This window comes from Microcaecilia unicolor, chromosome 12 (assembly GCF_901765095.1).
Source record: "Microcaecilia unicolor chromosome 12, aMicUni1.1, whole genome shotgun sequence".
In the NCBI taxonomy this organism is placed as follows: domain Eukaryota; kingdom Metazoa; phylum Chordata; class Amphibia; order Gymnophiona; family Siphonopidae; genus Microcaecilia; species Microcaecilia unicolor.
In genome coordinates, this window is record NC_044042.1 from 16,551,474 (window position 1) to 16,575,639 (window position 24,166).

Consider the following 24,166-nt stretch of genomic DNA (forward strand, 5'->3'; position numbering starts at 1 on the left):
GCCTTCCGGAGCAGGGGGACCTTGCGGGCACTGCAGGATTGCAATCCGTTATGTCGTAATGTGTTACCAATGGTTTTCGTGGTGACAGTGGTCCCAGCTGCCTTGAGATCATTGACAAGTTCCCCCCTTGTAGTTGTAGGCTGATTTCTAACCTTCCTCATGATCAAGGATACCCCACGAGGTGAGATTTTGCGTGGAGCCCCAGATCTTTGTCGATTGACAGTCATTTTGTACTTCTTCCATTTTCTTACTATGGCACCAACAGTTGTCTCCTTCTCGCCCAGCGTCTTACTGATGGTTTTGTAGCCCATTCCAGCCTTGTGCAGGTGTATGATCTTGTCCCTGACATCCTTAGACAGCTCCTTGCTCTTGGCCATTTTGTAGAGGTTAGAGTCTGACTGATTCACTGAGTCTGTGGACAGGTGTCTTTCATACAGGTGACCATTGCCGACAGCTGTCTGTCATGCAGGTAACGAGTTGATTTGGAGCATCTACCTGGTCTGTAGGGGCCAGTTCTCTTACTGGTTGGTGGGGGATCAAATACTTATTTCCCTCTGCAGAATGCAAATAAATTCATATACTTTCCACAATGTGATTTTCTGGATTTAATTTGTGATGTGCTATCTCTCACTGTTACCAATAACCTACCCTTCAATTATGGGCTGCTCATGTCTTTGTCAGTGGGCAAACTTACAAAATCAGCAAGGGATCAAATACTTATTTCCACCACTGTATATGCTGATGACATCACCATGTATATACCATTCAAGAACATCACAGAGCTATCGGAAAGGGTAAAAAAAGGTATGGACCTCATGAAAGGCTAGGCCAACACCTTTAAACTCAAACTAAATAGAGACAAAACCAAACTACTACCATTCTGTTGCTACTGTGAGATTTAAATTTCAATAAAAATCAAAATCTATATTCACCAAGTGCAATTAATACAATAAAATCCTAGCTGTGTCTATTGTGATAGAGACACATCCAGGAGAGTTGGGTTAAGGCAGTTTCAGTCTGAAATACAAGTCCCCCAGAAGGCATTGCAGGCAAGGAGCCAGGGGGTGAGATGGAAAACCCGGACTGGACTCCTAGCTGCAATGGGGGAAGATATGGGTGTAAGCTAGTAGGATGTGTAGATTGGCTGCCACTAGGGGGAAAGAGAGATACGAAACCCTGTGTGCAGGAGCTCATCATTAGTCTAATGCTTAACTCAGCTGGTATGAGTGTGGGGGATGCTAATGAGAGGAGAATGATTGGTTGTGAGAGCAGAAGCCGGGGATTGATTAGGCAGGTGGGAAGGAGTCCCAGAGAAGAGCAGCAGAAAGAGAGAAGCAGAAGGGAGAAGCAGAGGCAGGCTGAAAACCCTTGGGTAAGAGAGGTCCCTAAAGTATTGAATCTACCAGTGGAGCTGATGTCAGGTGGAATTCCTTGGGTATGAGAAGTCCCTAAAGTATGGAACCCTTATGAAGGTAAAGAGAGTAGAAGGTAGAAACTGCTGCTTTGTGATTTAACTGTGATGATGAATGGAATGAACTGCTTCTATTTGGAATTGAACTACTGTTTATTTTGCACTGGATAAAGAGCCAGACTGGAGCTGACTATGAGCCTGTATTGAATCCTGGTATGTGCTGATAGTCTGCTTAAAGGAGACTATGTGCCACACACTTTCAGGTGGCTTACATGTGCTTAAGATTGAAGGTGAATGCTGCTGTTGGAACTGTGTATCAGGTCTATTAGAAACCTGCATGGAATAAAAGATTGAAGTTGCTGGTGGACATTGGTTTCTTGATTGTGCCAGGGGAGCGCTCTCCCTGGTGACACTATTCAGTATCGAATAAACTGTTTGCTTAATGTTAAATAATTTCTCCAAGGACAAGCAGAATAGCAAGTCCTCATAACATTGTTATTTTTTTTTTTATTTGTTACATTTGTATCCCACATTTTCCCACCTTTTTGCAGGCTCAATGTGGTTTACATATTACCGTTAACGGCGTTAGCCGGTTTCGGTCTGAACAAATACAAGGTATGAATGAGTACAAGGTGATATTATGGTAGATAAGGTACATGTATGGTAGGTAATTGGGGGGGTTTAGAAAGGGAGAGGGGAGGAAGAGTCAGGTAATGTCCATTACGGTCTTTGGTTATATATTGTTTCGCAGGTGTCCAGGTATTTGTTATGTTGGGTCGGTGGGGTATGCTCTTCTGAACAGGATTGTCTTTAGTGCTTTTCGAAAATTTAGGTGGTCTAGCGTAGTTTTTACTGCTTTTGGCAGTGCGTTCTATAGTTGTGCGCTTAAGTAGGAAAAGCTGGATGCAGAGGTGGATTTGTATTTGAGTCCTTTGTTGTTTGGGCAGTGGAGGTTTAGGTAAGATCGTGTAGATCTTGTGGTATTTCTGGTTGGCAGGTCAATAAGGTCTGTCATGTATCCAGGTGCCTTGTCGTAAATAATTTTATGAACAGTCTTACAGATTTTGAAAGTGATACGTTCTTTGGTAGCCAGTGCAGTTTTTCTTGGAGTGGTTTGGCGCTGTCAAAATGCGTTTTTCCAAATATAAGCCTGGCTGCTGTGTTTTGAGCGGTCTGGAGTTTGTTTTATGATTTGATCCTTGCATCCCGCATATATATAGTCTGTGTGGCTTAGTACCATTAACATAGTAACATAGTAGATGACGGCAGAAAAAGACCCAACAAGATAAACTCACATGTGCCATTTTTTGTGTATACCTTACCTTGATTTGTATCTGTCTTTTTCAGGGCACAGACCGTATAAGTCTGCCCAGCACTATCCCTGCCTCCCAACCACCAGCCCCGCCTCCCACCACCGGCTCTGGCACAGACCGTATAAGTGTGCCCAGCACTATCCCCACCTCCCAACCACCAGCCCTGCCTCCCACCATCGGCTAAGCTTCTGGGGATCCCTTCCTTCTGAACAGGATTCCTTTATGTTTATCCCACACATGTTTGAATTCCGTTACCGTTTTTCTCTCCACCAACTCCCGCGGGAGGGCATTCCAAGCATCCACTACTCTCTCTGTGAAAAATACTTCCTGACATTTTTCTTGAGTCTGCCCCCCTTCAATCTCATTTCATGTCCTCTAGTTCTACCGCCTTCCCCTCTCCGGAAAAGGTTCGTTTGCAGATTAATACCTTTCAAATATTTGAACGTCTGTATCATATCACCCCTGCTTCTCCTTTCCTTCAGGGTATATATGTTCAGGTCAACAAGTCTCTCCTCATACGTCTTGTAATGCAAATCCCATACCATTCTCGTAGCTTTTCTTTGCACCGCTTCCATTTTTTTAACATCCTTCACAAGATACGGCCTCCAAAACTGAACACAATAATCCAGAGGTGGGGCCTCACCAACGTCTTATACAGAGGTATTAAAACCTCTTTTCTTCTGTTGGTCACACCTCTCTCTATAAAGCCTAGCAATCTTCTAGCTACAGCCACCGCCTTGTCACACTGTTTCATCGCCTTCAGGTCCTCAGATACTATCACCCCAAAATCCCTCTCCCCGTCCGTACCTATCAGACTCTCCCCGCCTAACACATACGTCTCCCGTGTATTTCTACTCCCTAAGTGCATCACTTTGCATTTCTTCGCATTGAATTTTAATTGCCAAACGTTAGACCATTCTTCTAGCTTCCGCAGATCTTTTTTCATGCTTTCCACTCCCTCCATTGATTGTATCAGATTACGAAATATTTCCCTTGGGAAGAATGGTTTCATGTGTTTGAGTTTCCACATTAAGAAAAACATTTTCTTTATGGTGGATTTCGCTTGGGTCTCTAGTTACTCCGAGAATTTTCAGGCTGTCTGTGATAGGGAGGTTGTATCCTGGGGTGTTAATGTTTGTGGGTTTGTATGTATTGTATTGGGATGAGATGATAAGGCAGTGTGTTTTTTTTTCTGTATTGAGTTTTAATTGGAATGCATTTGCCCATGAGTTCATGATGTTTAAGCTGAGCTTGATTTGGTTGCTGATTTCTGCTAAATCATGTTTGTAGAGGATATATAATGTAACGTCATCAGTGTAGATAAATGGGTTAAGGCCTTGGGTGGAGAAGGTCTTGGATAGTAGAGTCATCATAAGGTTGAAAAGGATCGGTGGTAGTGGTGATCCTTGCAGTACTCCGCAATCAGGTTTCCACGGTGACGATATGTTTTTGATTTCACTTGATATGTTCTTGTGGTTAGAAAACCCTTGATCTACTTGAGAGTGCCACCACCGATTCCAAAGTATTCTAGGAGTCTTAGTAGTATGTTATGGTTAACCATGTCGAACGCACTTGACATGTCAAATTGAAGGAGGAGAATGCTCTTGCCTATTGCTATTTCCTGCTTGAATTTGGTTAGGAGAGTAAGTAGTACCGTTTCGGTGCTGTGTAGGGGTCGAAATCCTGATTGTGACTCATGTAGTATAGTGAATTTGCTTATGTAGTCATTGAGTTGTTTGGTCACCAGTCCTTCCATTAGTTTGACTACTAATGGGATAGATGCTACTGGGCGGTAGTTGGTAATGTCGTTTGTACTTTTCTTTGTGTCTTTTGGTATTTGGGTGAGCAGGATGTTGCCTTTTTCTTTAGGGTAGATACCGTGATGAAGCATGAAGTTTAAGTGGGATGTGAGATCTGTTATGAAGCGATGGGGGGCAGATTGTATTAGGTAGCTGGGGCAGGTGTCCAGTTGACAGTGGCTGTTGGAGTATTTTTTAATCACCTGGGTAACTGTGTCGGCGCTGAGGAGCGCGAAATTTGACCATTTTCGATCAGCAGGGTATTCACCATGGGTTGGGTGTAGACCATTAATGAAGTTATCTATCTCCGTGAGGTTCTGAGATAGGGTTTTGTGTAGGTTTACGATTTTTTCATTGAAATATTTAGCAAGGTTGTCTGCTGATGGGATGCCAGTGTTAGTTGTGGTGACCGGCATTGTGTCTAGTAGTTTGTTCACGAGATGGTATAATTTCTTCATGTTTTTGTAGTCCGGTCCAATTTTAGTTTTGTAGCACGACCTTTTGGACTGCCTTATTGCGTATTTGTATTTCCTTTGTAGTTGTTTCCATGCGTTGAGTGTGTGTTTATTTTTTATTTTTTTTCCATGCGCGTTCCCGTTTCCTAGATTGTGTTTTTAGTTTTTTCAGTTCTTCATTGAACCACGGTATCAAGTTGTGTCTGTGTGAAGTTCTTGTTTGTAAGGGTGCTATTTTGTCTAGTATGTGTCACTGATGGAGCTAATGCAGGAAAACGTCTCCAGCTGAGTAAGTGCTAGAAGTTGAGTCACTTTGCTTTGCCTACATGCTACTTCCTGACTGCTGCTTGGAGGACCACCTCAGCCTCATCTTTCCATGGAACCAGTTTGATGCGTGCCATCAGAGCTTGCTTTTAAGTTTTTGGGTAATCCTGTTGCTGTCATGTAGCACTTTTTTCCCTTAATGTCTTAGATAGTTTTTTTTTTGGCCATTTTCTGGTTTCCTTTATTTTATGTATGCAGCCTATTGTAGGGCTCGTTTGAGGACCTCAGACTCCCGTTTAATGTATATTTGGTCTAAATCGATTTCATAATAATTATTTTTCAGGAAAAACTTCCCCAGCAGCTTAACAAATGCATCTGGTGCAAAGGGACCACATCCATCACAGATATCCATAATTTATGTCTGCATTGCATGGAGCACAACCATGATCTCTCTCGATGTAAATTATGTTCACAGATGTCCAAGAAGGGTAATCATAGTCAAGAAAAACAACACAAACAGTTTTCTGTTACTGAGAAGTCTGGTTCATTGACTGTGGCTTTGGAAGCATTAACCCCTATGAGTCCTGGAGCTTCATCAGATGCTGGGGATACATTGGTATGAAGAATACATTGTTCATATATGACGTTGAGCTTCAGTAGATGCCATCAAAATTAGTCACTAATCATCAGAGTAACATACATACATAACATAGTTACATAGTAGATGACGGCAGAAAAAGACCTGCCCGGTCCATCCAGTCTGCCCAACAAGATAACTCATATGTGCTACTTTTTGTGTATACCCTACTTTGATTTGTACCTGTGCTCTTTAGGGCACAGACCGTATAAGTCTGCCCAGCACTATCCACGCCTCCCAACCACCAGCCCTGCCTCCCAACTACTGGCTCTGGCATAGACCGTATAAGTCCTACCTGAAGAAGAGGAAGGATTCATCTTCAGCTATATTGACATTGAGGGCATGTGATTTTAAACACCAGATGGAGACCAGGGTACATCAACATTACACCTCATCAGAATGTGGTATTGAGAGCTCTGAGGTTACCAATGTCCTCAAAACACCTTTATTGAGAAGACTGCTCATATCAGAAGGGGTGCAACAGTGTTCAAGGACCTAAAACCTGGCTTCTAATATTCCTTAAGTGTTCTGGAGGACATGATCACCCCTACTGCTTTCCCTACACCTTTGTTGATAGCAGCCTTTAAGTAGCAGCGCCTGAAGAAATTGGTAAATAGATGAGTACTTTGTTGCTTGGCATGATGCTGCAGCTTCAACATCATCAATGTTGATGCAGAGAGACATCCAGCTGGTCCTTGAGACTGTGAAGGCAGCCAGAGGCTGTCGGTTATTCAGTAGGAAAGCAGAGAGAGCATGGAAATATTCTCTGTTCTAATCCAGGCAAGTATCAAGCCTTAAGGGGGGTTTTGGACTCAGCTCTCAGAAGGCCAGGTGCTGTGCAGCCAGGGAAGTTGTACTGAGCATTCTCCGAGGACAAGCAGGCTGCTTGTTCTCACTGATGGGTGACGTCCACGGCAGCCCCTCCAATCGGAACACTTTTCTAGCAAAGTCCTTTGCTAGTCCTCGCGCGCCGATGCGCACCGCGCATGCGCTGCCGTCTTCCCGCCCGAACCGGCTCGTGTTCGTCAGTCTTTTTGGCTCTTTTGCTATTAAAAAAAAGGGAAAAGGATTTCGGAAGAGGGCCTTTTCGGTCTTTTTCCCCTTCCGGTATTTCCAGTTTTTGCCCCGTTAAGTTTCTGTTCGTTTTCGGGGTAGGCCCTTTTGAGGCCTCGGGTCGAATTTTTTTCTTCCCCTCTTTTTTGGTGCCTTTCCGCAATTAAGGGTTTTGATTTCGCCGGCGTGATTTTTCTGCCCATGTCATCGAAGTCTCCCAGCGGCTTCAAGAAGTGCGCCCGGGTAATCTCGCTCACTGACAGGCACGCGTCGTGTCTTCAGTGTCTGGGGGCTGGGCACCGCCAGCAGGCCTGTAGTCTTTGCGCCCTTTTACAGAAAAGGACTCAGGTAGCGAGATTGGCCCAGTGGAACGTTTTGTTCTCGGGCTCTTCGTCGGCATCGACACCGGGAGTATCGAGTGCATCGACGTCGGCAGCGTCAAGACCTCCGTCCTCGGCCGCGACTGCATCTAGGCATCGACCCTCTGCATCGGGGCCGAGACATCGGAATAATGCGTCGGTGGTACCGGGACCTCCACTTCTGCTGATGTCGTCGGACGGTGGTGCTTCGACTGGAGTGCAGGTGAGGGCTGTCCATTCCCCTGCTGGTGGCGGTGAGCCTTCGGGTGGGTCTCCCCCGACCCTGAGGGCTCCTGCGGTACAGCCCCCCCGAGACCGACCTTCTTCGGCCTCGGCCCCGAGGAAGCGACGGCTGGATTCTACGTCCTCCTCGTCCGTGCCGGGAAGCTCCGGTGACATGCTTCGTTTGAAGAAGTCAAAGAAGCATCGACACCGGTCTCCTTCCCGTGTCGGTACCGAGAGCTCTGGGTCGCCGAGGGATTCGGCACCCAGTAGGCATCGGCACCGAGAGGACCGCTCACCCTCTGTTCAAGAGGTGTCGATGCGCTCCACTTTGGACAGCCCGGAACAGCCTCCACGCCCGGAACAGACTCTGACATCGACACCTGCATCGGCTTCCATGTCTTTCTCTACAGCCGCTCTGCACGAGAGTCTCCGGGCCGTCCTCCCAGAGATCCTGGGAGAGCTGTTGCGCCCTTCCCCTCCGGTAACGGGGGTGCTTGCGCCACCGGTACCGTCGAGTGAGGCGCCAGCTGGCCCCTTGCCCAGGGTGAGGTCTCCGACATCGGTGCCGCTTGCGGTACCGACTGTGGTCGCCTCCCAGGAAGGCTCCCCGACGACGTCGGCGGAGGGAGCTTCACCGGTGCGGGCGAGGGAGGCAACCTCTTGACGTTCACACCGTGGCCGTGGTTCCACGGAGTCGAGCCGGGCACGGCTTCAGACACAGGTCCGTGAACTTGTGTCTGACACCGATGGTGAGGCCTCGTGGGAGGAGGAGGAGGAGGACATCAGATATTTCTCTGACGAGGATTCTGATGGCCTGCCTTCTGATCCCACTCCCTCTCCTGAAAGGCAGCTTTCTCCCCCCGAGAGTCTGTCTTTTGCGGCCTTTGTCTGGGAGATGTCTACGGCCATCCCCTTCCCGGTGGTTGTGGAGGACGAGCCCAGGGCTGAAATGTTTGAGCTCCTGGACTATCCTTCTCCACCTAAGGAAGCGTCCACAGTACCCATGCATCATGTCCTAAAAAAGACATTGCTGGCGAACTGGACCAAGCCATTAACTAATCCCCACATTCCCAAGAAGATCGAGTCCCAGTACCGGATCCATGGGGACCCAGAGCTGATGCGCACTCAGTTGCCTCACGACTCTGGAGTTGTGGATTTGGCCCTAAAGAAGGCTAAGAGTTCTAGGGAGCATGCTTCGGCGCCCCCGGGCAAGGACTCTAGAACCTTAGACTCCTTTGGGAGGAAGGCCTACCATTCTTCTATGCTCGTGGCCAAAATCCAGTCTTACCAGCTCTACACGAGCACACACATGCGGAACAATGTGCGGCAGTTGGCGGGCTTGGTGGACCACCTCCTGAGCAAGCCAAGCCATTTCAGGAGGTGGTCAGGCAGCTGAAGGCGTGCAGAAAATTCCTGGCCAGAGGGGTATATGATACCTTTGATGTTGCGTCCAGGGCCGCTGCTCAGGGTGTGGTGATGCGCAGACTCTCATGGCTGCGTGCCTCCGACCTGGAGAATAGGATCCAGCAGCGGATTGCGGACTCGCCTTGCCGTGCGGATAACATTTTTGGAGAGAAAGTCGAACAGGTGGTAGAGCAGCTCCACCAGCGGGATACCGCTTTCGACAAGTTCTCCCGCCGGCAGCCTTCAGCTTCTACCTCTTCAGGTAGACGATTTTTGGGGGGAAGGAAGACTGTTCCCTACTCTTCTGGTAAGCGTAGGTACAATCCTCCTTCTCGACAGCCTGCGGCCCAGGCTAAGCCCCAGCGCGCTTGCTCTCGTCAGCAGCGTGCGCCTCAGCAAGGCCCCTCGGCTCCCCAGCAAAAGCAAGGGACGAGCTTTTGACTGGCTCCAGCAGAGCATAGCCGACATCCAAGTGTCAGTGTCGGGCGACCTGCCGGTCGGAGGGAGGTTGAAAGTTTTTCACCAAAGGTGGCCTCTCATAACCTCCGATCAGTGGGTTCGCCAAATAGTCCGGCAAGGATACACCCTCAATTTGGCCTCAAAACCTCCAAATTGTCCACCGGGAGCTCAGTCTTACAGCTTCCAACACAAGCAGGTACTTGCAGAGGAACTCTCCGCCCTTCTCAGCGCCAATGCGGTCGAGCCCGTGCCATCCAGGCAAGAAGGGCTGGGATTCTATTCCAGGTACTTCCTTGTGGAAAAGAAAACAGGGGGGATGCGTCCCATCCTAGACCTAAGGGCCCTGAACAAATATCTGGTCAAGGAAAAGTTCAGGATGCTTTCCCTGGGTACCCTTCTTCCCATGATTCAGGAAAACGATTGGCTATGCTCTCTGGACTTGAAGGACGCCTACACTCACATCCCGATACTGCCAGCTCACAGACAGTATCTGCGATTTCAGCTGGGCACACGTCACTTCCAGTACTGTGTGCTACCCTTTGGGCTCGCCTCTGCGCCCAGAGTGTTCACGAAGTGCTTGGCTGTGGTAGCAGCGGCACTTCGCAGGCTGGGGGTACACGTGTTCCCATATCTCGACGATTGGCTGGTGAAGAACACATCCGAGGCAGGAGCTCTACAGTCCATGCAGATGACTATTCGCCTCCTGGAGCTACTGGGGTTTGTGATAAATTATCCAAAGTCCCACCTTCTCCCAGTGCAGAAACTCAAATTCATAGGAGCTCTGCTGGATTTTCGGACGGCTCGTGCCTATCTCCCAGAGGCGAGAGCCAACAACTTGTTGTCCCTCGTCTCGCGGGTGCGAGCGTCCCAGCAGATCACAGCTCGGCAGATGTTGAGATTGCTGGGCCACATGGCCTCCACAGTTCATGTGACTCCCATGGCCCGCCTTCACATGCGATCTGCTCAATGGACCCTAGCTTCCCAGTGGTTTCAGGCTGCTGGGGATCTAGAAGACGTGATCCACCTGTCCACGAGTTTTCTCAAATCCCTGTATTGGTGGACGATTCGGTCCAATTTGACTCTGGGACGTCCTTTCCAAATTCCTCAGCCACAAAAAGTGCTGACTACGGATGCGTCTCTCCTGGGGTGGGGAGCTCATGTCGATGGGCTTCACACCCAGGGAAGCTGGTCCCTCCGGGAACGCGATCTGCAGATCAATGTCCTGGAGTTACGAGCGGTCTGGAACGCTCTGAAGGCTTTCAGAGATTGGCTGTCCCACCAAATTATCCAAATTCAGACAGACAACCAGGTTGCCATGTATTACATCAACAAGCAGGGGGGCACCGGATCTCGCCCCCTGTGTCAGGAAGCCGTCAGCATGTGGCTCTGGGCTCGCCGTCACGGCATGGTGCTCCAAGCCACATATCTGGCAGGCGTAAACAACAGTCTGGCCGACAGGTTGAGCAGGATTATGCAACCTCACGAGTGGTCGCTCAATTCCAGGGTAGTGCGACAGATCTTCCAAGTGTGGGGCACCCCCTTGGTGGATCTCTTCGCATCTCGAGCCAACCACAAAGTCCCTCAGTTCTGTTCCAGGCTTCAGGCCCACGGCAGACTGGCATTGGATGCCTTCCTCCTGGACTGGGGGGAAGGTCTGCTGTATGCTTATCCTCCCATACCTCTGGTGAGGAAGACTTTGTTGAAACTCAAGCAAGACCGAGGCACCATGATTCTGATCGCTCCTTTTTGGCCGCGTCAGATCTGGTTCCCTCTTCTTCTGGAGTTATCCTCCAAAGAACCGAGGAGATTGGAGTGTTTTCCGACCCTCATCACACAGGACGAAGGGGCGCTTCTGCATCCCAACCTCCAGTCTCTGGCTCTCAACGGCCTGGATGTTGAGAGCGTAGACTTTGCCTCTTTGGGTCTGTCAGAGGGTGTCTCCCGCATCTTGCTTGCTTCCAGGAAAGATTCCACTAAGAGGAGTTACTTCTTTCTATGGAGGAGGTTTGCCGTCTAGTGTGACAGCAAGGCCCTAGATCCTCGCTCTTGTCCTACACAGACCCTGCTTGAATACCTTCTGCACTTGTCTGAGTCTGGTCTCAAGACCAACTCTGTAAGGGTTCACCTTAGCGCGATTAGTGCATACCATTACCGTGTGGAAGGTAAGCCGATCTCGGGACAGCCTTTAGTTGTTCGCTTCATGAGAGGTTTGCTTTTGTCAAAGCCCCCCGTCAAGCCTCCTACAGTGTCATGGGATCTCAATGTCGTTCTCACCCAGCTGATGAAACCTCCTTTTGAGCCACTGAACTCCTGCCATCTGAAGTACTTGACCTGGAAGGTCATTTTCTTGGTGGCAGTTACTTCAGCTCGTAGAGTCAGTGAGCTTCAGGCCCTGGTAGCCCAGGCCCCTTACACCAAATTTCATCATAACAGAGTAGTCCTCCGCACTCACCCTATGTTCTTGCCAAAGGTTGTGTCGGAGTTCCATCTGAACCAGTCAATTGTCTTGCCATCATTCTTTCCCCGTCCTCATTCCTGCCCTGCTGAACGTCAGCTGCACACATTGGACTGCAAGAGAGCATTGGCCTTCTATCTGGAGCGGACACAGCCCAACAGACAGCCCACCCAATTGTTTGTTTCTTTTGATCCCAACAGGAGGGGAGTGGCTGTAGGGAAACGCACCATATCCAATTGGCTAGCAAATTGCATTTCCTTCACTTACGCCCAGGCTGGGCTGGCTCTTGAGGGTCATGTCACGGCTCATAATGTTAGAGCCATTTCAGCGTCGGTAGCCCACTTGAAGTCAGCCACTATTGAAGAGATTTGCAAAGCTGCGACGTGGTCTTCTGTCCACACATTCACATCTCATTACTGCCTGCAGCAGGATACCCGACGCGACAGTTGGTTCGGGCAGTCAGTGCTTCAGAATCTGTTCGGGGTTTAGGATCCAACTCCACCCCCCTAGGCCCATGTTTTATTCTGTTCCAGGCTACACTCTCAGTTAGTTGGAAAAATTGTTAGGTCAATCTCTGTTATGTCCTCGCCGTTGCGAGGCCCAATTGACCATGTTTGTTGTTTTGAGTGCGCCTGGGGGCTAGGGATACCCCATCAGTGAGAACAAGCAGCCTGCTTGTCCTCGGAGAAAGCGAATGCTACATACCTGTAGAAGGTATTCTCCGAGGACAGCAGGCTGATTGTTCTCACAAACCCGCCCGCCTCCCCTTTGGAGTTGTGTCTTCCCTTGCATTGTTTGCTACATATGGGACTGACGAACACGAGCCGGTTCGGGCGGGAAGACGGCCGCGCATGCGCGGTGCGCATCGGCGCGCGAGGACTAGCAAAGGACTTTGCTAGAAAAGTGTTCCGATTGGAGGGGCTGCCGTGGACGTCACTCATCAGTGAGAACAATCAGCCTGCTGTCCTCGGAGAATACCTTCTACAGGTATGTAGCATTCGCTGAACTGGAGAAAGCTGATGAGTCATGAGGCCTCCAGCTGCTCCCACTGGCACCGCCTCTCTGGAGAGAAGAAAGGGAATTTAAAGGAATGTTATAGTTTGGTATGAAAAAAGGAGGAGAGAGAAAGATGGAGTGGAGCCTGAGAGCCAAGGGTCAGAGACTTCCCAGCCACACTCAGGTAGAGAGCAGCACTCCATGGATAGAAGATAGGGGAAGTCTCAACCATAGTAATTTGCAGTTATGCAATGAGTGGGAAAGAAAATTCTATAGCAATGGGTGGAGTCTAAGAAAGGGTAAGGCAGTCCCTGGGTAACAAAGATCCCTCAGCCTAGAGGCAGACAGGTGAGGGTAGTGCTTCAGTAGCTTGCAGAGAGGAATGGGCAGGAGCTGAGACTTAGGAGCAGGAGTCGCTGAGGGTGAGAGCCCCAGAGTAAGTCCAGGATTCATGGTGCGCTCCCAGAACTGTTTGTGCTTTTACTCTTGGGAGAGTGGAAATAAATTTGTTGTTATAATTCTGTGGGAACAAATTATAGGATTGACCCGTTCTACTGAGCTATTTTTTGCTGAACTGTAGCTGAGTCTCGCTTGCTGCTGTACCATGAATGTAAACAACTGTTAATCAGAAAGCTATATATAGCCCAGCCATTGGGTTTAAACAGAATGCAAGGCAAAAGTAAATTGGCAGCAACAAATAATGCTGGGGAAAGATTTAACTTCTAAAGATATTTAAATTCTATTTTAACCACCTTGACACTATCCCAGAGAAATACAGATTGCTTTCTTCAACAGAATCAAAGACATATAGGAATTACAATTGTTTCTCTACCATAAGCACCTGGGTAAAACAGGATGATTTTGTACTTTTTAATGAAATTATTAATTTTTTTTATTTATTTTTGTAAACACAATACAACAGTGTTTGCACACAAGTATCCATAGCTTCCAGTTATGTAGATACACTGAATCAAAAAAACCACAAATTGGACCTTTATGGCTATCTGAACAAGAACCACCTGTATGGCTCACACTACATACTGCATTTTCCATTTTTATCCCACTCCCCAACCCATCCCCCTCACCCATACTCCAGTTTCACCACTTTGACCCATACCGTAACTCAGCATCCACACCCCATTCACCACCCTCCTACCCCTCCCCCCCCTCATCCCCCCTATAAGGGTAACACTTTTAAACAACCTATGATAAACAGGCTATGATATTGCTTGCTAGCAAGTTTTGCTGAAGTGGAATAGATACGGCATTCATTCTCACCAACTGTTCTCATCTTGGTATACCACACCTCAACCTGGATACTCTCCCGGGATGTCCAAAATTGTAAAATGGACTTCTTTATCAGTAAGAGTGAAATATATATGAATCTCCTGCATGGCTTAGTAAGGCCCTGGGCTATTAGAAGGGCTTGATCCCCCAGAAGTAAAGTTGCATAATCTCACTCTATCTGCCTATTTGTGACTTCATTGATCACCTGGAATGCCCGGTTCCACAGAGAGATGGGCACACTAAAAAAAGAGTGAACAAAAGTCCCCAATCCTTGCTTGCATTTAATATACTGACCCTCCCCTCAAAGACCCATGACTACCCCCTTAGCCTTTGTAATATGTGCCCGGTGCAATATCTTGTATTGTGTTTCCTGCAGGTCCGCTGCCTTAACCATGTCATAAATAGTGGAGAAGAGCTTGCTAAATGTTTTTATGGTATAACTCATATTCAGCTCTCTATTCCACTGATCCATCAATCTTTCCACCCCCCAGTGGCATAAACATGTTTAAGATTTTGTACCACGTGGAGAGGCTGTTCGCCTTGTATGGTGTACGCAGTAAGATCTTATCTAAAGGCCCCCACTGGCATCGGTCCCCATAGGTGTTCTTTAAAGAAGAGTAATAATGCCACACCTGGAGGTACTGCAATAAATGATTATTGGGGATATCCCACCTTTCCTTCAGCTGATCAAAAAATTCTAAGTACTCCTGTCCCTGCACCATAAGGTGGCATAGCATCACACATCCCTTCTCCCTCCATTTGTCAAACACAGAATGCCCCAATCCTGCCGGAAAGTCCGCATTGCCCACCAAGCCTAAGAAAGGGGAGACCTCCGGTGCTCGGTTCTGGCGCCATTATTAATTTTTTTTGTTTGGAATTTAGGTAATAAAGAAGCTGATGTACTATACTAAGAAATTTTGGATCTTCTCATATTAAATAGCACAAAATGCCAGCAAATGTTCAAAAATATCAAAATGTCAGTATTTTTGTGTTTAGTCTGCAAAACCTTTTTACAAAAATATTTTACAAAACAGCTTTGTTCTAAGCTTTTATGTGGAATTCACTACATGCAAAAGTATATTTAAATTGAGCATTAATGAACTCCTAGAATGCAAATGCATGCAAAGCAACTCTTTAATATTTTGATTTGCAAAAATGGGCCTATGAAAAGGCTTCATAGGCCTGTAACCAAGCAGCCATATGCTCTCACCCCTTCCCCTATTGCCCAGAGTAAGCACACACAAATCATTTTGGCACACAAGATCTCGGCTTTATTAGATGAATATAAAATACATCTGTCCTGAGCCAGACTTCCTTTGCTGCATATTCAGGGCCCCTTTTACAAAGCAGCAGTAAGCCCAACGCGGGCTTACCGCTCGCTAGATAGGAAGTACTGCCGAACTATCACAGCAGCCTGGTGGTACTTCCCACCCCCAGTGCGCCATCATTTCCCACTCCCAGGGCACCAGGTTAGCATGGAACCCTTACCACCACTTCAATGGGTGGAGGTAAGGGCCCCCCCCCCCCTCACCGAAAAAAAGGCCTACCCTTTTACCCACTGTGGTAAAAGGGGGCCTTGGCGCGCAGCAAAAACATGTACCGATGCCAGTACAGGCTCCCTTTTGTCACAGCTTGGAAAAGAGTCTCATAGTTCCTACCCTTTGCCTGCTGTCCAGAGCAAGCCCATTTCCCAGTTTTTTGCACTTTTACCTGACCTCTTCAGGCACCCTGTCTCCCAATTTCTTGCGCTTTTATGTGACCCCTTCAAGCAGCACAGACCTTTAGTAGTCCTGCTATAGGGTAGACTGCCTAGACCACCATTTATGTGCATTGCACAGTTGAACCTGAACAAACATTGACTGCAAAGCCTTCTGGAATTCTGACTGTAGGGCCTAAGCTGGATAGCCATTTTGTCTGCATGTGAGGCCTGAGATACAATATGAATTTTCTGCTGGATTGTCACATTGCAATTGCATCAGGCTGTGACCCCTTCAGGCAGCACAGACCTTTAGTCTCAGGTGGTCTCTATTCCTGGCTAAATCCAAAGGGCTCTACTCTATCCTCATCCTTCTTGATCTTTCTGCTGCTTTTGACACTGTTGATCACAGCCTACTCCTTGGCACTCTGTCCTCACTTGGATTTCAGAACTCTGCTTTTTCCTGGTTTTCTTCCTATCTCTCTCAGCGTACTTTTAGTGTTTACTCTGGTGGATCTTTCTCTTCCTCTATCCTGCTCTCAGTGGGTGTACCTCAAGGATCTGTCCTAGGACCTCTCCTTTTCTTAATCTATACTTCCTCCCTTGGTGCTCTGATCTCAGCCCACGGTTTTCAATATCACCTTTACGCTGATGACTCCCAGATCTATCTCTCCACATCAGAAATCTCGGCAGAAATCCAGGCCAAGATATCTGCCTGCTTGTCTGACATTGCTGCCTGGATGTCTCACTGCCACCTGAAGCTCAATATGTCCAAAACCGAGCTCCTTATCTTCCCACCTAAACCAACCTCTCCCCTTCCCCCACTCTCTATTTCTGTTGACAACACGCTCATTCTCCCTGTCTCATCTGCTCGTAACCTTGGGGTCATCTTCGACTCCTCCCTCTCCTCTGCACATATTCAACAGATTGCTAAAACCTGTCATTTCTTCCTCTATAATATCGCCAAAATTCGCCCTCTCCTTTCTGAGCACGCTACCAGAACCCTCATCCACACTCTCATCACCTCTCGCTTGGAGTACTGCAACTTGCTTCTCACCGGACTTCCACTCAGCCATCTCTCTCCTCTTCAATCTGTTCAAAATTCTGCTGCACGATTAATATTTCGCCAAAGTCGCTATGCCCATATCAGCCCTCTTCTGAAGTCACTTCACTGGCTCCCTATCCGTTTCCGTATACAGTTCAAGCTCCTCTTATTTACCTATAAGTGCATTCACTCTGCTGCCCCTCACTACCTCTCCACCCTCATCTCTCCCTACATTCCTTCCCAGGAACTCCGTTCACTAGGCAAATCTCTCCTAATTGTACCCTTCTCCTTCATCGCTAACTCCAGACTCCGTTCCTTTTATCTTGCCTCACCTTATGCCTGGAATAGACTCCCTGAACCTTTACGTCAAGCTCCATCCCTGGCCGCCTTCAAATCCGGGCTAAAGGCCTGTTTGATGCTGCTTTTAATTCCTAACTTGTCACCTGCTCGTAACCTTTATCTTGTCTTCCTCTCTTCAATAGTCCCTTTCCCCAATCTGTCCTACCCTTTCCCTTATTTGTCCTGTCTGTGTCTTGATTTAGATTGTAAGCTCTTTTGAACAGGGACTGTCGTTTCTTCATGTTAAATTGTGAAGCACTGCGTACGACTGGTAGCGCCTGGTAGCGCTATAGAAATGATTTATAGTAGTACTAGTAGGTGGTACTGCTATAGGGTAGGCTGCCTAGACCACCATTTGTGTGCATTGCAGAATTGAACATGAACAAACGTGGACTGCAAAGCCTTCTGGAATTCTGACTGTAGGGCCTAAGCTGAATAGCCATTTTGTCTGCATGTGAGGCCTGAGTCACAATATGGATTTTCTGCTGAACCATGGATTGTCACATTGCAATTGCATCAGGCTGTTTGTGTACAGAGTGCCAAGGACTCTTTATGTAATTTCCAAACCAGCTGAATCTAGCCTGAAGTTTCTAGCTTGTAAGAACGAAGAGATCTTTGAAGAAAGAACATTGTTTATGTTGTTTCAGCCAGCTTGGAAACCTTATGAATACTTCAGTCACACCTTCAGTCCATGTTGAAAATACCTACTTGATTGGTTCTGTCACATTGATCAACTCTAATGCCACTAATTATAAAGACTGTTCACAAAATTTCAATAAACAGATGTTATACTGGCTTTGTAGAGAACAGACTGGGATCGCTTTCACTCTCTTCTTCTTTTGTACCATTTCTTGTAGCATTTTGCTTTGCATGACGAGTTGTATTGCTACCTTTGCATCAATTCAATTCATTTACTTACATGTCATACCCAGGGGGCTGGAAGCAGGATGTGTCCGCATTGGGCTCCAGCAACTTAGATTAAAAAACATACATTCTTGGGCCTGATTCTGCCTGGAGTTGTCAGCATTTTTAAAAAATGGGCTGAATATCGTAAGAACATAAACACATGAGCCCCAATATTCAGACAGAAGGAGATACCTGGGCTGTCTCCTACGGTCCGCGCTGAACCCGGATATTCAATGTTGGGCTGTTTCCAGTGATCGGCATTGAATATCCAGGTTTTTGGGGTCGGTTTGAAGATAACCGGCCAAAGATATACTAGGGTTTGATGTGGCCAAAAATGATCGCCAAAACCGATTTTAAAATCGGCGGATAGCTGGTTGTATCACGTGATATAACCGGTAATCCGCCAGCTGCTAACCTTGGATATTCAGTGGAGAATAACCAGTTATCCCTTGCTAAATATCAGCGGATAGCTGGTTAAGCACTATTTAACCGGTCAGCATCCATTCTGACCAGTTAAATAGCACCAGATATCGGGCGGATAAGCTTTGCCATTCTAGAGCAGACCAAAAAGTCCATCAAGCCCAATATTCTGTTTCTAACAGTAGCCAATCCAGGACACACGTACCTGGCAATACACCAAAAGAGTAAAAGAGATTTTATGCTGCTTATCCTAGAAATAAGTAATCGATTTTCCCAATTCCGTCTTAATAATGGCTTATGGATTTTTCTTTTAGGAAATTAGCCAAACCTTTTTTAAACACTGCTAAACTAACTGCTTTTACCACACTTTCTGGCAGCAAATTCCAGAGTTTAATTACATGTTGAGAAATAAATTTACTACTTAGTAGCTTCATTGCATGCCCCCTAGTCCTTGTATTTTTGAAAGAGTAAACAAGCGATTGACGCCTACCATTTTCACTGTACTCAGTATTTTATAGACTTCTGTCATATCTCCCATCAATCGTCTCTTCTCCAAGCTGAAGAGTCCTAGTCTCTTTAACTTTTCCTCATAGGGAAGTCGTCCAATCCCCTTTATCATTTTCGTCATCCTTCTCTGTACCTTTTCTAATTCTGCTATATCTTTTTTGAGAAGCAGTGACCAAAATTGCACACAGTATTCGAGGTGCGGTCACACTATGGAATGATATAAAGGCATTAACATTCTCATTTTTGTTCACCATTCCTTTCTTATCATTCCTAACAATTCTATTTGTTTTCTTAGCCGCCGCTGTACACTGAGCAGAGGGATCAATGTATCATCAGCGATGACACCTAGATCATTTTCCTGGATGGTGACTCCTAATGTGGAAATTTGTATCATGTAGCTGTAGTTTCCCACATGCATCACTTTTAAGTTGCTCACATGGAACATCATCTGCCATTTGAATTCCAAGTTTCATAAGGTCCTCTTGTAATTTTTCACAGTCCTCTTGTGATTTAGTAGAATAACTTTGTGTCATCAGCAAATTTAATTACCTCACTAGTTATTCCCATCTCTAGATCATTTATAAATATTTTAAAAAGCAGCAGTTCCAGCACAGGTCCCTAGGGAACCCCACTATCTACCATTCTCCACTATCCCTACTCTCTGTTTTCTATCTTTTAATTGGTGCTTAATCCACAGTAGGACACTGCCTCATATCGCATGACTTTCTAATTTCCTCAGGAGTCATTCATGAGGTAGTTTGTCAAATGCTGTTTGAAAATCCAGAAACACTATATCTTGAGTGGAGGAGTGGCCTAGTGGTTAAAGCACTGGTCTTGTAATCCTTGTGATCTTGAGCAAGTCACCTAACCCTCCATTGCCTCAGGTACAAGCTTAGATTGTGAGCCCTCCTGGGACAAAGAAATATCCAGTATACCTGAATGTAACTTACCTTGAGCTACTACTGAAAAAGGTGTGAGCAAAATCTAAATAAACCAACAACTTTATCCACATATTTATTTACCCCTTCAAAGAAATGCAGCAGATTGGTAAGGCAAGATTTTCCTTGGCTAAATCCATGTAGACTTTGTTTCATTAATCCATACCTACGTATATGCTTTGTAATTTTGTTCTTTATAATAGTTTCTACTATTTTGCCCGCACCAACATCAGGCTCACCAGTTTATAATTACCCAGGTGACCTCTGAAACCCTTTTTAAAAATAGGCATTTATTTATTTATAACACTTATACCCACATTTTTCCACCCACGGGCAAGCTCAGTGTGGCTTACATCAATTAGTAAAGTCAAGCATTAAATTTGCCACCCTCCAATCTTCCAGTACCATTCTTGATTTTTAAAGATAAATGGCATATTACTAACAATAGCCCTGCAAGTGTTTAGACAGTGTTTAGAAAAAGAACTGAAAGTTTGCAGATTGATTCTAATACTACTACTACTACTATTTAACATTTCTAGAGCGCTACAAAGTGTACGCAGCGCTGTACAAACACAGAAGAAAGACAGTCCCTGCTCAAAGAGCTTACAATCTAATAGACTAATAGTCACATATAACTTTTGGGTCCATCTCTGGACTTCCCATGAACTGCCTGTTTATGTGGCACTGAATAAGAGCAGCTGGCCTTTCAGCATGGTTTAAAGGGGCTTAAACCACACCGATGGCCTAATTCTATATGTGGCGCTCAAAATTGTACACAGAAGTTTGGGTGTGCGCCCAATTTCTGCACCCATTTAATTGAATTACAAGCCAATTAGCACCAATAATTGGGTGCTAATAATTTTCAGCACTATTTGACATTAATTCAAATTTATATGTACATTAGGTGCTGAGAATTTATGTGTGGATCCAAAAAAGGGACACAGTCATAGGAGGGACATGGGTGGATAAAGAGCATTCCTGGACTTTACGCACACTTTTATACAGATCCACGCATAATTTAGGCATGAGAATTTGTACCAGGTTTTACTTGGAGTAAATCTTCGCACCTAAAATTGGGCGCATATCGTGGTGCCAAACAATATTCTAGGAATAGTGCCCAACTCTGAATGCCTTTTGTAGAACAGCATTTAGCACAAAATTTATTGGCCCCATAAACAGAATCTAGCCCTGAATATTGACCCCTAAGCTTTTATGTTTCTCTTCTGATTTTGTGTGGTTTATGTCCTTCTAATTGAAGCAATTATTTGCAACCTTGTTCTATGGCTTAATCTTCTTGAGTATTTGATATATTAACAACTTCCTCAGCTTTGAATACCTGATTGCTTACTACTAAAATATATATATATATATATATATATATATATATATATGGGAGTTGCACCAGTATATTGGAATGCGATACCAATAGACCTTAGACATCAGGATTATATGTAGTTTAAGAAATTACTTAAAAATTGGGCCCGATATTGAAAGCAATTTAACTGGACAGGAATGACTGCTTCCTAGTTAAGGGGGTCTTTTACTAAGGCACACTCACATTTTTAGCACTCACTAAAAATAGGCGCACACTAAACGTTATTGACGCCAATGCAGTCATATGGGCATCTTTAACGTTTTAGCGCGCACCAAAAACATAAGCGCGCCTTAGTAAAAGACCCCCTAAATTGCTTATGCAGGACTATCCACTGATATTCAACTTAACCAGTTAGTGCTGCTGAATATCAGCACTAACTGCTAAAACTATAGTTGGCAAAATTTTGGGCAGTCTGGGGATGGAGTCAGCATTTATGTGGTTAAATGCCAATCCTATCTTTGGTTTTACTAAAGTGGTTAAGTACTGAATATTCCACTTATCAGATAATGGATAGCTGGCTGCACAAACCCAGATATTCAGTGCCAGTGCTCTGACATGGCCCAGCATTAAACACCCTGGCATAATGCTGGCAGTGGCCAAAAAAATGCTGACCATTGCTGGCTGAATATTTACTCCATGATGTTTTATTAAGGGGCCCATTTACTAAGTCATGCTAAAAAGTGGTCAGCGCAGTTGTTAGCGTGTGGGTTTCCTGCATGCTCCAGCCACTTTTAGTGCGGCTGTAAAATGGGCACAGTTTCATTTGTGCCATTGATGGCCATGCACTAATTTTCCAATTAGTGTTGGTCATTACCGCGTGAGCCCTTACCATCACCTATTATGTAGGCACTAATTGCTCCCGTGCTAACCCTGCAGTAATTGGGCAGCATGCAGCAGTTTGCCTGTGCTACCCGATTGGTGCAGGGCATGCCTACTCTCCGCCACCATACATGCCCCCTCACTAAAAGATACTTGATATTTCTTAGCACGGAATTGATGTGCAGTGATCCAAGAACTACTGCGGATTGCCTGAGTGTGTCCCGTGGTGGTCCCTTTTCAGCACGCATTAGTGCTTACCGCCACTTATGCTTCTTTTACAAAGCTGCGCTAGCGATTTCCTGCGTGGCAATTGAGAACAAGCCCATAGGAATTGAATGTGCTTCCTCTTATTTCCCGCACAGGAATTGCTAGCGAGGCTTTGTAAAAGAGACCCTTAGTAAAAGGATCCGTAAGTATTTTGATGATATAGCTTTAAAGCTTGGGAAGTTGTTTTATATCTTTGATTGATATTTCAGATTGTTTTGTTATTTTATTTTTATATTTTATGTTTAACTTCTAGGTTGTTTTATGATGCATTATGATTATTTTCTGTTTTGTTATTTTTCAATTTTTATTATTCATTTTATGTTTATCTTGTAAGTTTCTTTGAGCTAATGGTTTAGGCAGCTTAAAAATGATTGTTATATTTCTAACTGTACCAACAAAATATATTTTCAGGCCAGAAATATTGAAAATGAAATGTCTAAAAAGGAAAAGCAATTGAAGACATTAGAAAACAAGGTATGAAAGTATGATCAGGATTGTACTAAGCTATAGTTGCACCCTGTGCGACTCATCTAGTAGCACTTCACCCGCTTCACTACTTCCAGAGGAGACAGTGGGCTGGGAGCAATTTATGTTCACCTCCATATGTGTTCCCTGTGCGTCCACACTGCTCACACAACCCTTGGTACAGCACTGAGAATAATAGAAAATATTTAATGGAGCATACTAAAAAATTTTAAATCTGATATTTTCAAAAATCTATATATTTCATTTCTGTTCAACTTAAGGGTTGTTTACATAGTCACTGTTTCTAGAGCTGCTTTCTTCTTTGAGTTTTTTATGCTTGTAAATATTCATGGCATTCTCCGAGGGCAAGCAGGCCTATTTTTTGTCACAAGTGGGTAACGTGGCGTCATGTTGCCTGGTCTGGAGCTTCTAATAAGTTCAAAACAAAGCTTTGTGGAGTGCGAGACACCCTCCACTGTGCATGCGTGACTAACCCGCCTGCCACAAGGGCACGTCTCCCACAGTTCTTTTTTTTTATCGCGGTGAAGAGAGGCTGTGTTTTTTCTGGACAGGGCCCCCATGACCGACCAGTGTCGGACCCGACCCCGAGGCGATGTGAGGATTTGACGTCATCCTTGTCGGTACCAAGGAATCTCGGTGCTGAGCTTTGGGTGAAGGCTAAGAAGCATTGGCACCAATACTCCTTGACGCATTGTTCCGGGAGCTCCAGGGTGTCAAGAGAATCGGCACCTGAGAAGCGTTGGTGCTGGGAGGATCACTCCCCCGTCATTCAAGAGGTGTAGATGCGCCAGTCTTCGAGCAGCCAAGACCCGGCTCCTGTCTCAACCCCAGTGGTTCTTCAACCTGATTGGGCCGGTGTAATAAAAGTGAATTTTACAGATTGTTTTTTAACTCTGTGTTGACCGACCAGTGCACTCGGGGTCTGTATTGTTGATTAGAAGTAATTCTGTTTAAAAATGATTGTTTAACTTTGATTGTGTGAGAACAAGTTGGAATGCAGAAGATAAGACACAGCTCTAATTAATTTGATATGTGAAGAGGGGGATGGTACTTGTTTTCGGAGTTCAGCCTGGCCATCTGGACTTGGAAAACATGTGACCACATTCCCACAGTACCTAAACAGAGAAGCATTTTGTAATTTTCCTTAGCTCGGAACATGAGTTCTGAGCTTAATAAAAAGGGGGCCTTTTTGCAGCAGAGCTTTGGGGCTCATCTGTGGGTAGACGTACCGCGCAGAGGACTTGTTCCTGG

General features: G+C 45.8%; 1 protein-coding gene across 1 annotated transcript in view; it reads left to right on the forward strand.

Annotated features, from left to right (window-relative positions):
• Positions 1-24,166, forward strand: part of LOC115481820 (synaptonemal complex protein 1-like) — a 96,397-nt gene that overhangs the window by 7,344 nt on the left and 64,887 nt on the right. The window contains exon 2 of the mRNA XM_030221229.1: positions 22,841-22,903. Coding sequence (XP_030077089.1) covers positions 22,841-22,903 — 63 coding nt within the window. The remainder of the gene's footprint in view (positions 1-22,840; positions 22,904-24,166) is intronic.